Source organism: Centropristis striata, chromosome 10 (genome assembly GCF_030273125.1).
Source record: "Centropristis striata isolate RG_2023a ecotype Rhode Island chromosome 10, C.striata_1.0, whole genome shotgun sequence".
Lineage (NCBI taxonomy): Eukaryota > Metazoa > Chordata > Actinopteri > Perciformes > Serranidae > Centropristis > Centropristis striata.
This window is the reverse complement of record NC_081526.1, coordinates 32,072,203-32,086,088: the sequence shown is the minus strand read 5'-3', so window position 1 is coordinate 32,086,088 and position 13,886 is coordinate 32,072,203. Positions and strand designations below refer to the sequence as shown.

The window sequence follows — 13,886 nt, the reverse complement described above, 5'->3', positions numbered from 1 at the left end:
AGAACAACACCAATTCCAAAAAGATTCACAGTGTGAAAACGAAAACAAAACAGAATGTGATCATTTGCTAATCCTTTTGACATATGCTTAATTGATAACTGTACAAACACAGTATATTCAATCTCAAACTGATAAACATTCTGTTTTTGTTTTTGTTCTACTTAGTGTCCCAATTTCTTTAGAATCGGGGTTGTAATATTATATTATGCAAACTTTTAAAGTGTCATCCCACCGTTGTCCATGCAAAATGACTGTTAGTGATCAAACCTAGACTGTACCATTCTGGCTTAACAGAGGGGGAGACACACATATAATGCTGGACCAGTGGCTTAGGAGATCTGCATACAGAGACACAAGCATAAGATGAAAAAACTAAAACAAACATGAAAGTTTATCTTGACCTTGGCAACAGCAGTTGTGAAAATGATCTCACCAAAGGGTCCATTTAGTAGTTATGGACAAATGAGGCATCATGAACCTCTTTCTTTATTTTCTGTGCCCACTAGATGGTGCTGTTTTATTCAAAAGGTTAAAAGGAGCCTAAATTGCCTTTCTTTGAGCATTTTTCTTTGAACCAACAGTGCCTTCTATCGGGGTCAATCAATACAACGAATGGTTCATGAAGCTTCATTTGGACATTACGACCATTTAGTAGCTCTTCTGGAAGCTTTTAATCATAGCACTTGGAATTGAAAACTTGTAAACTAATATGAAGAAGGCTGAAAAGTGGTCAGAAAAAAAGAAAAGAAAATTAGAACACCCACAACTCTACTAGTTAAGCTCCATCTTGTAATGAAGCATGTGTAATGTGATACCAATGTTGACATCAACAGCTCCTAAATAATGATATAATAAGAAATAAATGAACCTACTGTATTCAACCTATTGTTTATATACACAATATTCTATGACGCAAAAATGCGACATGTTAGCAACTCGTGCTTAAAGCGAATAAAGTACAAATTTTCTACGTTCTAAGAAAGTAGTTTTGATAACCCCCGTATTATTGTGTCCACACCTGAGAAATAGGAACAATCTTATTTCTTGTAAGACCATTTTCAGAGTTGTTAAGTTCCTATTTCACTCCTTATGGCGCTAGAGGAAGAGTTTGTGATGGTCTGCTTGTCTTGTGTGTGCACTTCCTGTTTTATTTTGTAGTTTTGGCTTGTATGCTGTGTCTAGTTTGACTTCCTGTTTCTCCCCATACACCTGTGTCTCATTTGTAATTAGGCTTCCCCTTGTTATACCCTGTGTTTCCTCCTGCTTCTTGTCAGATTGTCTTTGTCTCCCCTCTGAGCACATAAAATAATATAATTTGTCTGCCTGTTTTTGAGTCTGTTCCTCTGGTTTACTGTTGTGTCATTTTACATTGTTTTTTCCAGTTGGACAATTAAAAGTTAGATTTTTTTGGACACCAGTCCTGGCCTCAGCCACTTTCTTCTGCACCTGGGTCCCTGTATTGAACCATTTCAGAGTTAAGGGATCACTAAAATAATCAAGATTCATCTTCTGGGAACCATAATATAGCTACCACTTTTCATGGCAATCCATGAAAATCAAAACCAATTGCTGACCACTCAAGAGCCATATCGGCCAATATTTAGCAGATGCCGTTTCTGTGGTGATTTGCTTTATTATAGTAGCTGGTTAAGCTGTAATACAGAACCAGTCAGTTTGATGGTTTTGTAATATTTTCCTCAAAATAGATTAAAGTACTGAGGTGGTTGTTCTGCTGGGTTAGGCTTCTGACACCAAGTAGGAGTGCTAGTTGCATAGCTGACCAAGCTAACTAGCTAGTGGCAGCTACAGTTAAGCAGTTACTTTAGCAACATGTAAAGCTAAATAACCTCTCTTGTTCCCTGTCATTAAACAAGCATTTTAAAATGTAATAACTTATTAATAAAAAGTAAAAATGGTACAACTGCAATAGTCTCCCACCAAGCTGCCATTCATAACTAGAAAGCATTAATGCATAGCTCCCGGTTGCATACTTTAAATCGGCCAATAATGATCCAGTGCTGATCAATGGGGCATCACTTCAGTCAATCCAATACTGTTGAGATATTTCACAAAAAAACAGGAATGTCAACCCAGTGGTGGCACCAGAGGAAAAGTCAGGGAAATCCAATTAAGTAGGCTTAATCTGGGGGCCTTGAATGTCTGTATAAAATGAAATGGTAATGCATTTTGGTACTTAGATGCAGAATAGCATTAAAAGTGATTCCTGAAATACATGATTACAACATCTGTATTTTTCACGGGCATTACTTCTCTTTCCTCTGCTAATTTAACTTGACAGCCGACATTTAGTTCACTTGCTGTTTTGGTTATATAACTGTGAAAAATCCATAATGCACTATATGTAGCACACTAATCCATTGACCATGTGTGTCAGGTCAGTTCAGCTGGCATGCCAGTGCAAGTGTCGATCAATAAATGGGGACGATTTGACAGAGAGATAGCGCAGAGATGACATGTCACATGTATAACATGTACATGCGTGTCTGTATCTGACTCTGTTTTTAGCAGTGTGCAGAAAGTTATGTAACTGTCCCTTCTGGTGTTTGTATGGACGGATGGTCAGTCAGAGAGAAGTTGTGCCTTTTAGGTTTTATAACAGTTCTGGTTGCTAATTCCCATTTGGACTGAGATCCTGACACCTGAGAACAAGTTGTGTTGTTCCATGACAACCATCTACTAACATACTGGTGGTTAAACAACAACACAATCACAATCACAATCATCTAACTTGATACCGACAGTGGCTGACTAGTTGAGCTGGAGAAAAACTTCTCAGGAACCAAAAACCACAAAGGCTAAAATAACAAGTGACCCTGTGGGTGAGAAACCTTTGGAATGAAGACACCTAAATAGCTTGATGCTTAGTCATTCTGCTTTCATCCTGGGTTAAATCCTGGGTTTTAAGTCTGTCTCATCTCAGACCAAACATTTAAGACGCATAATAATGGACCTGGATTTATGAAAAGTAACAAAATTCTAAGAAAAGCTGGTTTATATGTTTCTACAAAGCCTCTATCACTGAATTTTGTATTCTTGGTGCAGTTACAAGCAGTGGATTGAAACACTCACTCTATTTTTGTATGAAATACAAGTAAGTCTGACAGAGAAAGCAAAAATGTTAATAAAGTCAGAGATCAAAGAGCTGGTATAGCTCTCACAATGAAGAATCAGGCTTTTAATCTGAAGGTCTAGGCTCTAAGACCCAGTTCAGCCACAGCGCAGCCTTAACATTTGCAACTTAGTCAGCCCCGGGGAAGTACACCACATGATGAGCCAAGTGTTGTTAAATGTCACAATTTGGAATTTCCCAGTTCAGTTTCCCTGAGTTTGCCTTTTTCTAACAACCTCCACTGCAGGATGATGATTAAAGAGGAGGAGGAAGAGGACTAGGATTTGACTCTGAATGCTGCCATGCCTACCATCCATGATCAAAATGTAAACAGAGGCTGCATCCACACTAACATATACTGACTGGTCTCTACTTACATGGATAAAGAAACAACTAAAGTGATTCTACTTTGGTATTAATTGGAATTAAATAAATATTTCTACATATGGTCACATGCTCTGGGCATGCAACTGCAGTGTTTACCTTACAATACACTGCTACATGTAGCTACATGCTAACATAAAAAAACCCCTGTAATTCCCGCTGAAAATATTTTTTCCCAATTTTGGATTGCATTCCAGTTGGAACATGTGTGATTGTCTATTTTTTTTTTTTTTGGTGAAGACTCATGGCAGAAATTGCTAACTTAAAAAAAACAACCTGTAATCTTGGTTGCAGATGTTGTTAATTTTCCCAAATTTTGGATTACACTCCTGTTGGAACATGATTGATTGTCTAGTTTTTTATTTTTTGGTTATCAGTCACTATACTCTCATCGTCATTCTAATGCTACATGTAGCTACAAGCTAATGTCCGGGAAACTTGTAATGTTGGTTGCAGGTGTTTTTAACGTCTCCCCAATTTTGGATCACAATTCTTCTGGAACATTTTCAATAGTGTAGATTTTGTTTTAGGAACATTTACTAGCGAATTGTCACTGTAAAAGATGCTACTTTACTCCATTACCCTGGCTGCAATGACGAACAGTAAAGAGACATGAGGGCAGAAACAGAGGATGCTTGCCAAAGATGCTCATAAAAAAGCTATAATACTAATATGTTCGGGAACAAATGTTCTCGTTGAGAAAAGTAAATTAAATTAGATGTCCTCTGTGAGTGTTCGGCTGGCTGCTGACCTGTGTTTGAGAAGCAGAGCCCGGAGGACACTGGGTCTGTCCTCAGCTCTGATCTGATCTGAGATGATCATCGTCTCCACCACCAGATGGGCGATGCCAGGCAGAGAGTTCTGCTCCAGGTCCAGAAGGATGGCACCTAAGGAAGGAAGGAAGGAAGGGACAGGCTGTTACCAAATTGTTAAACATATCCAGTGGTGGAAGAAGTATTAGGATCCCTTACTTAAGTAAAAGTACGAATAAAACACTGTGAAATTACTCCACTACAAGTAAAAGTCCTGCATTCAAAACTTACTGAAGTAAAATTACAAAAGTATCAGCACCAAAATGTACATAAAGTATCAAAAGTACTCGTTATGCAGAATGAACCCACTCAGATTGTTTTATATGTTCTAAATATATTATAAGATTATTTGTATTGATGCATTTATATAAGTAGCTTTTTACTGTTGTCCAGATATGACTAATGTTAACTACTTAATACACTGTTATAATTTATAAATGTGTAATCATATTAAATATATGGTATTTTTTCATGTTGAATCTTAAAAGTAACTAAAGCTGTCAGCTAAATGTAGTGGAGTAAAAAGTACAATATTTGCCTCTAAATGTAGTGGAGTAGAAGTATAAAGTTGCATAAAATGGAAATACTCAAGTAAAGTACAAGTACCTCAAGATTGGACTTAAGTACAGTACTTGAGTAAATGTACTTAGTTACTTCCCACCACTGAACATATCCACAACCAGCATGTACCCAAATGTTGCAAGTGAATCCTAAATTCACCAAGTGAAATGTGAAAATACGCTGACTCTACATTTTTTTTTCCCAGCTGTGCTACTAGCTGCTTGAATGAGAGTTTGTCACAGAGTACTCCCACATAGCCAGACCTATCTCCCCTATAGACTGCACATATACAGACTATGATATGCACACTTCATTGATTATTTAAATCTCCAGCATCAGACTAGCCAATGTTTAATGTCCAGTTTCATCTAGTGAGCCTATGTGAGCACTTTAGCTTTGGACATCACAATATGCAGACTTTTAATTTCCCATGTATTTTCAAAAATGACACAAAATAAAGTAGCTTGAGCGGACATCCCTTCTTAATGCGCTCAGTTACCACCAGCTCTCTGAAGACACTAATATTTTCCTCTGACAAGGAGGTCATGTTTTCAGTTTGGTTGTTTGTTTGTCAGCAGGATTACAGAAAAACTACTAGCAAGATTTTCATGAAAATTGGTGGAAGGCTGAAGCATGGGCTGAGGAAGGGCCAATCAAAAAAATTTGGAGCAGACCGGAATAATAATGCAGAAACACGATAGTTTCTTGAAAGGGGAACGTATAAAAAAAACTGTAAAACTGTAAAATAAGACAATAATCCAGTCAATTTTTTGTGGGCTGCCCCCCCACCTGAGTATCTCTACACAAGGCTCCAGAAGGTTTTCTCACTAATCGATCATAGCAGACTGAGCTTTTTGGGACATATACACTACCGATCAAAAGTTTTAGAACACCCCAATTTTTCCAGTTTTTTATTGAAATTCAAGCAGTTCAAGTCAAATGAACAGCTTGAAAGGGTACGAAGGTAAGTGGTGAACTGCCAGAGGTAAATAAAAAAAGGTAAGGTTAACCAAAACTGAAAAATAATGTACATTTCAGAATTATACAAGAAGGCCTTTTTTCAGGGAACAAGAAATGGGTTAACAACTTAACTCTATGGAGTCTTGGGCTATTTAGTCATTTTTTAAATTCTTTTCATGTCTTTGTAAGTCATTTTGTGTCTTTTTTTGTCTTTTTTTAGTCATTTTGTGTCTTTTGGTGTCTTTTTTGTCATTTTGTGTCTTTTTTTAGTCCTTTAGTCCAACATAAAATGTGATTTTGAATCTTTTTTTTTACTTTCAAAACACTATCATGCTCAATAAAGAATTTTAAATGTTGCAAATGTGCATTCATTTCAGAGTACACTGAGACATTAAACTGCATCATTTTCAATTAAATTCTGGAAAAGTTAGTGTGTTCTAAAACTTTTGACCAGTAGTGTACATTTGAATTCACTGCTTTGTGAACATTAAAGCATGTAAACATGTTGTTGTATAAGTATGAACCCTGCACAATATGTCCCCTTTAATTTTTCATGCTTATGTTTATGTCATGTTTATCTTTGTGGATTTTATTCCACATGGAAACCATAAGTAAGCCATCAGTCTGGTGCTGTGAACATGTGCAGGAGCTGTTTACCCTGCGTGATGGTGCGGCGAAGCTCCAGCAAGCTGCGGAAAGAGAGCGAGGCCACATGAGGTTTGCCCCAGCGGTCCGTCTCCTCCTCCACGTCCTCCTCAAACTTGATCCAGCGGGCCCGCTCCTTCCAACGCATTTCATGGTCCTTCTCCACAATCAGCTCATTCAGCTCCACAAACAACTGCAGATAAAGTAGAGCAGACACATAGGCATTAAAGTCTGTGATAACTTACAGCGTAGCTATAATAAGGCTAGCGTCTATGATTTTACACCAGCACAACCACAGTTTGGCTGTTTCTACGCTGGATCGTTTTTAAACCAAAAACATGATATAATACTGATAGGAAAATAAATTCAAAGACAGCTAATCCAATGACACAGTCGACACACATGTTTATGAGGAGGAGCTAACCTAAGTGGTTTGGATCGAGCAAAGAGTGGTTTGGACTGAAAGAAACCAAATAATTTGGAGGGACATTTAGTCACATTTCAACATTGAGTTCATTTTTAGAAAAGTGCTATGTTTTTTGCTGTCAAACTGAGGTGAAACTTAACGAGCAAGTTTCTGTCCAAGTCCCATCAGGTCAGTGAAGAGGCATGAGCTTAACCCTTTGATGCACAACATATGGACAACACTTCTAAAGTATAACATGGGTCAAAAATGACTCATTTATTCAAATTTGTATTAAAATTAAATTACTTAATACTATAATAATAGTAATTTGTTTCAAATAGTTACTTTCCACACTCATATATTTAATATATTTGTCACACATACAGTGTATCTTGAAGGTATTAACAGAGCTTCACTTTTTCCACATTTTTTTATGTTTCAGCCTGATTCCAAAATTGATTAAATTCATTTTTCCTTAAAATTATACACACAATACCCCCATAATGAAATTTTTTACCCATGTTGTGCATTAGAAGCGAAGTGATGCAAAAAGGGTTTTTATTCAAAAAGTAAGAAATGAAAAACAAAAAATTAGCATGTATGATGATGAAAAACAAATTGATTGAGGAAAACCTGGAATACTGAATGATGAAATTAATTTATTGCGAAGATATAGAAAATTAAAAACTCAGTCGGGTCACTTTAGACCCATGTTGTGCATCAAAGGGTTAAACTAAGACTGCACTTTATACGACTTACATTATCTTATCAACAAGTATGCACTAATCAATATTTTTGTATCAACAATGGATCTGTGTGTAATGTGAGAGGTGATGTTTAAATTCATCAGATTAGGCCTCTTTCAGCTCATTGTTGAGGTTTACCGGCCCATCATTTCTGACTTTTTGCTCCCTCTCCCTGCTTTTATCAGTCTTGTTACTAGCAGCATCATCCAGTGTTCTGTGCAAAATCATCAACAATCAAAAATCTCATAATACATATTTTCCCCTTGGCTGTAGAGCTATTCGTCAATCTGGGCCATAGAGAAGCCTTCTGCTTTCTTTCAAATATAATGGAACTAGACGGCACTTTGCTTGTGGTACACAAACAAACAAACAAACAAAAAGAGCTTGTTGTGAGCAGTTTCATGTACCAACTATTTTCTTTCTAGTATAGTTCCTACATAATACTGCTCACAACAAAGGTCTGGGGGTTATCTTGAGTAACCAGGTCATGTTTTCTTGAAAGGCACATGTAGAACCTGATAATGTAATAAATTCCCGATAATGTATTAACCCTGATAATGTAATAAAAATCTGCACTTGAGTCCATTGAAAATGTAATAAAACCTGATAATGTAATAACTTCCCGATAATGTAATAAAGTGCATTTCCCAATATTGTAATGCACTTTTTTTTTTTTTACCAATAATGTAATAAAATATAACATTAATGGGAGGTTATTACATTATCAGGTTAGCCTTCATTTTCGCAAGTCCTGATAATGTAATAATTCTCCAATATTGTAATAATTTAACAGCAGACCACCCATTACTTGGGTTCAAGTGGTGATACTGTGTAGGCAACTCTAGCTCAAGAGCTCTAGCGCCACCAACAGGTCAAAGTTGAATGTTTATTAACTTTTGACCCGTTCATCCGTTTTTCACAAACGAGGTATCCATGACATACGAATGCATTCAACAGCTTCTTGAAATCTAAAGGTGCTCGGTGTTATACTTTATTACATTATTGGTAAAAAGTGTATTACATGATTGGGAAATGCACTTTATTACATTATCGGGAATTTATTACATTATCAGGTTCTACAGACATATTGCAAATGTAGTGAAATGTATTTTTTGTGTGTGTGCAATATAGTCCCATTATATTAGAGAGAAGGCACACGTTTCTAGTGATGTGCCAATGAAGCCTCATGAACCATTGTCATTATTTTCTGAGCCCACTGGATGGAGCTATCGGTTTAAAGAAAAAAGCTTGAGCAATGATAATTGAGTGTGCTTTCAGCTCTTTGTTGAACAGAGAGCACCATCTAGTGGGCTCAGAAAATAATGAAAATGGTTCATGAGGCTTCACTGGCGCATCACTACACATTTCTACAGCCGATATCTCCAACACTCTCACACCAAAGCAATGTACGTAGATAAATACGACAGGTAAAGGTAACATATTTTGATTTGGGGGTGAACTGTTAGCCATAGTAGGCAGTTAGCTAAAGAGAGCTAAAGAGCCAGGTGTTTACCCTTAGAAGCTGGTGGAGACCAAACCAGAGCTACAAGGAGAGTGAATATTGGACTAACATTTAATGGGAGAACAGAAACATGGCTCCAGGTGAATGCTGTGTCAATACATAATTCTATGCTAACACTTTCACCATAATGACTTCAAAAGGTGATAAGATGTCAGTAGCCTTGTTTCCAGCAAAGTAGAATAGAATTTTTAATCGAAATTTTGAAATGAAATGTTGCATTTAAGAAAATGAAAATTAGGGAAGTTTCCATCAACTGGTTTAGATGGAATAAACAAAGCTGCAGTGACATAGTTTGGTCAGAAGATGGCAGTGTAATGTGTTGCTTTAGGCTAATAAGTCAGTAAACAGTAGAAGAAGAAGAGACTGAGCAAGAGAGAAAAAATAATTTAAAAAAAAGTTGCTAATGGACAACTTTGGCCAGCCATGAGAGAAAATATGTCTATATATATTCAGGAATTAGATTCAATAGGCAACTTATAAATGTTCTTTCATGTCAGATTGGGAACAGCTGATCAGTCATGAGTTAATGTTCGCTATGTCAGAACTTATTCGCAAAAAAGTGTTTCCATCTCGCGCCATCTCCTCCATTTTTTTTTTAATTTGGGGGTTTTCATCAAGCTTTTCTCATACACTGAAAAAAGAACCAACTTAATTGAATTGTTTCATTTGGTAACACCTAAATGAATTAAGCTCTTTCAAATTAATTTAATAAGTTAGATTAACACAACTGATTTTAAATTAATTTGAAAGAACTTAATTCATTTAGGTGTTACCAAATGAAACAATTCAATTAAGTTGATTCAACTATTTTCTTTTTTCAGTGTAAGAATCATCAAAATACGCATTGAAATTTGTTGATGGAAACACAGCTAGTGTTGTTTGTCAATCGTTCCTCTGCCTCAAAGTGGCCAAGAAAATTGATACTGCTTTAAAGACGATGATTTTGATGATGGAAACTTTTTGGTTTTATGTCGTCTGGATACTGAAGTAATGTTCAATATGCAGACTAGTGTTCAGCAGTTGGGTGGTGATGTGTGCTGCAGACCTCATGGGTTTTCTTATCCGCTGCTCTCTTCTTCTTCTTCAAGCTGCTGAGCGGCGTGGAGCTGTTGCTGGCTCGGGTCATCTGACATCGCGACGACTTCTTCACCAGGTGGCGTCTCACCCCGGGGTTGTCCTCAAATCTGTGACCTGAACGGGCAAAGCACATGTTTGAAGACAAAATGCAAAAAAAAAAAAGGTCAACATTGCTCAGTTATGATGTTTAGAACCTAACTACGTGCATTCTGTGAGCCTGAAATGCTCCATTTTTTTCTTTCTAACTCAGGAAATGTGCTCCATGGTGGAAAATCAGAAATCTAATTTGTGTGTCTGTTTAAGTTTCCAGCTGACAGAAGAACATCCAATAACAGAAGGCTACAGCTCCATGGGTGAGTGAGAATCTATGCACACCATGGGAAACTGTTACAGAGGAGGTGGTTTAGCCCCCAGATATTTGTCAGTTCAAAAACACTAATTTCATTTTCAATTTCCTTCACCCACAAATCATATTTGATTGAATTTAGCGTAATGAGGAGGTCTTTTCATTACAGGGAGGACCTGGCTATCACTTGCCTTGTAAAAGAGTGGGAATGTTGTGAGGTCACTTCATTTGGAGAGAGGAAGTGGGAAATGAACAGTAAAAAGCTGACCACCTGTGTGGAAATGAGTTCAGAAAGTGGTAAAAGATGTCTTACATGATTTGAGGTAATGATTATAATTTGGCAAACTTAGACTTATTAATTTCTTTGCGGCTCAGTGTGCAGAAATGGTAAAATGTAGGTATTTGGTGACATTTAGCATAGCAAATTTGAGACGGTTAAAGGAAAATCGCAGTAGTTGAGCATGTTTTAACTGCAAATCAGGTGTATTTACATTTCTGTCAACTGTTTTCCGAAGCACATCCCGAGTGTTTAGATTTATTTTCCATTTTCCAGCCTGGAATTAGGGATTATGGGGACTGTATTGGGTTATATATGGCTATGACATGGGGTTGGTGTTTTTAAGGTCATGGTGAAAAAAAAAATCTTGGGGACAGTTTAGAGACATTCAGTGTGGAACAGCTGTGGACCGGACTGGCCACTGAATGAATATACTTTCTGACTACATAAACAGTCTTTTTTTAATCAGCAGCGGAGGCAGCCGGAGGTCACCAAAGTGGAGGTGAGAGAGGGAGTGTGTGTGTGTGTGTGTGTGCATCAGAGTGTTCCATTCTGCTGCGTCATGCCTTCCTCAGGGAAACGCAGAGAAATGGAAATCAAGATGAAGTTATGCTGTGCTTCATCTTGTACAGTCTCCCAAGGGAATCGCTCTAAATGCTGTCCTTATATGAACTGCTCCAGCTGATGACATGAGATGATTTCTCATCATAATGTAGGGCACGGACAGGGCAAATAACTTCAATAAGACAAAAAATAAGTACCTAATTTTCTCCTTCTGTTGAGCTGGTGTCTGACCTGAGCTCAGGCTTTTAATGATGAATGCCTTTGTCAATCAAGCAGCAAAGCTATGGAACACACTGCCTGTAGATGAGCCACAGGTCAAAGGAAGCTAAAAAGCTTTTTGCACTTTGCTTCACACTCATGAACTGCTTAAATTAATAAACATTGCTGTGTTCGACTTGGATGCATGCATTATCTGTATTTTTTTTATGTATTTTTTTTTAATTGTCATTATTATTATTGTTATTATTTAGTGCATTTTATTTTACATGCTTTGTATTCTATTTTCTTTGACTTGGTTATTATTACCAATATTATTCAGCAGCTCTCATTTTCCATCTTATGGTAGGCATTCTTATTAATCTTATCATCAAAAATGTCATATATGTATATATATATATGTTTTTTTTTTTTTTTTTTTTTTTGTTTATAATATTTTGATTTTGTTTATTTATGATAAGAAACTCAGCTGTTGTTTCCATAAGGTTGTATCCGTGTTGTATTTAAATCAGTTATTTATTCATTTATGTTAATGGTTTAGCTCATCATTCTTGTATTCTTGTACCAGCTTGGGACCACTCTCAGTTTGGTATTTTATCTTTTTTTTATTTCCTGTTGCAAAAAAACAACTGCCCCTCAGGGACAAATAAAAGTTAAAGTTTAGGTCTTATTCTCTTATGGACGCAGCCTTTAAATGGAAATGTCAAGCCCATTCAAAATAAAAAATAATTCTTCCTTTAATATTCTTCACTTTCAAACCCTGTGGCACATTCATAAACCTTTGGTTCTAATGTCTTTTGTAGTGTAGACCTCTCTGCAACACGAGCAGCCTCATGAATGCTCTTGATTGTTCACTTGAGTCAATAATAAGACACACATGTTCTACATTATATTTCTCTCAGCTAAACCAACTCTGTGTAACCAACCATCTCATTTTTAAAAACACTGATCTATGTGCATTTTAGAAATCAAATAAATCCCAAGAATGACTAAATCCCTTCAATATCAAAAATCACAAGGCATGTCTTTGCTTGCCAGACACCATGCGGTCCATGTCAGATTCTCTGTCTCCTTTTGCTCTCGGCCTGGAGTGAAATCCAATTGTCGTACAAATCTGATTTGCAACATTTTTGTAACCAAATAATCTGAAAAATAAAGCTTGGGATGGGATCTGGCGTCATAAAAATGAAAAGAAACAGAGACACCCAGATCATTTCATGAATCTTTGAATTTAGGGGTCATGATTGAAATGAATGTTTCTATATGAGAAGTTGAATGATATATATCAACAGAAAGCACAATTGCTCAATATTTTCATGAAGCTGCAGATGTTATGATCCATCAGTGTGCATCTGTGTCTAAAATATTTGTTCCTTATAAATTACTGAAGCTGACTCAAGTGACATCACTTGAGCTTCATATCGTAGAATAGATAGTTCCGGCAACACGTGCTGTCATTGTATTTAATGGATTTTTCAAGAAACAAAATAGTGCAATCTATTATGTTCAATCGGAAGCAGAAAGAACTCCGACACCGGAGCTTGAGAGTAAAGCTGATAGTTTGCATCCACTACACTACTGGGCAAGTATTTCATGTGTCCAGGATCTACAACTATCCCTTTAATATGTAAAATATTTCTTTTACCATCAGTCAGTGTTTTAAAAAACAGAAATGTCTGGCCTCAGCATGTGCTTCTGTCATACAGAAGTGGGTGTGGTTTCTTCTAAATTGGGTTAGATGCTATGAAGGTACTTCCAGGCCAACAGACACCCAAAGTAGGTCATCACTTTGAGAAGGTTGCACAGGGAAATATTAATAATAACAATAATAAATCCAGTCCAGACGACAGACAAACAGATTTACATAAGAACATCATTTTCAAGTCAAAGATATGGTGACACTGGCTCGGTGGCCTGTTTAAAGTTACATTACAATGTCATTAAGAGAAACAAAAAATACCATTAATCATGAATCATCAGCTCAGGCTTATAGCTTGATATGTTATGAGATAAGTCAATTTTTTGTTACTCTCCACTGGAAAATGAAGGGCCAGCTAATCCTACCTAACAGTGAGGTTGATGTGATTCAGGGTTTTTTAATGACCACGTCCACCTGACATGTTGTGAGAGCCAATCTGCAATGCCCAACCCACATAAATATCCATTAATCAACCAGCTATACCCTATCTGGCCTGCAAACTGCCAACTTTCTGCATTATAGCAACACAATTCTAAGGACT

At 36.8% G+C, this 13,886-nt stretch overlaps 1 protein-coding gene across 2 annotated transcripts in view; it reads right to left on the bottom strand.

Annotated features, from left to right (window-relative positions):
* slc4a3 (solute carrier family 4 member 3) overlaps nt 1–13,886 on the bottom strand; it is an 80,872-nt gene that overhangs the window by 18,878 nt on the left and 48,108 nt on the right. For both annotated transcript variants that reach the window (XM_059342414.1, XM_059342415.1), the window contains 3 exons: nt 10,212–10,357; nt 6,505–6,685; nt 4,266–4,401 (listed from right to left, as the gene is read on the bottom strand). In XM_059342414.1, the coding sequence (XP_059198397.1) occupies nt 4,266–4,401; nt 6,505–6,685; nt 10,212–10,357 (463 nt within the window). The remainder of the gene's footprint in view (nt 1–4,265; nt 4,402–6,504; nt 6,686–10,211; nt 10,358–13,886) is intronic.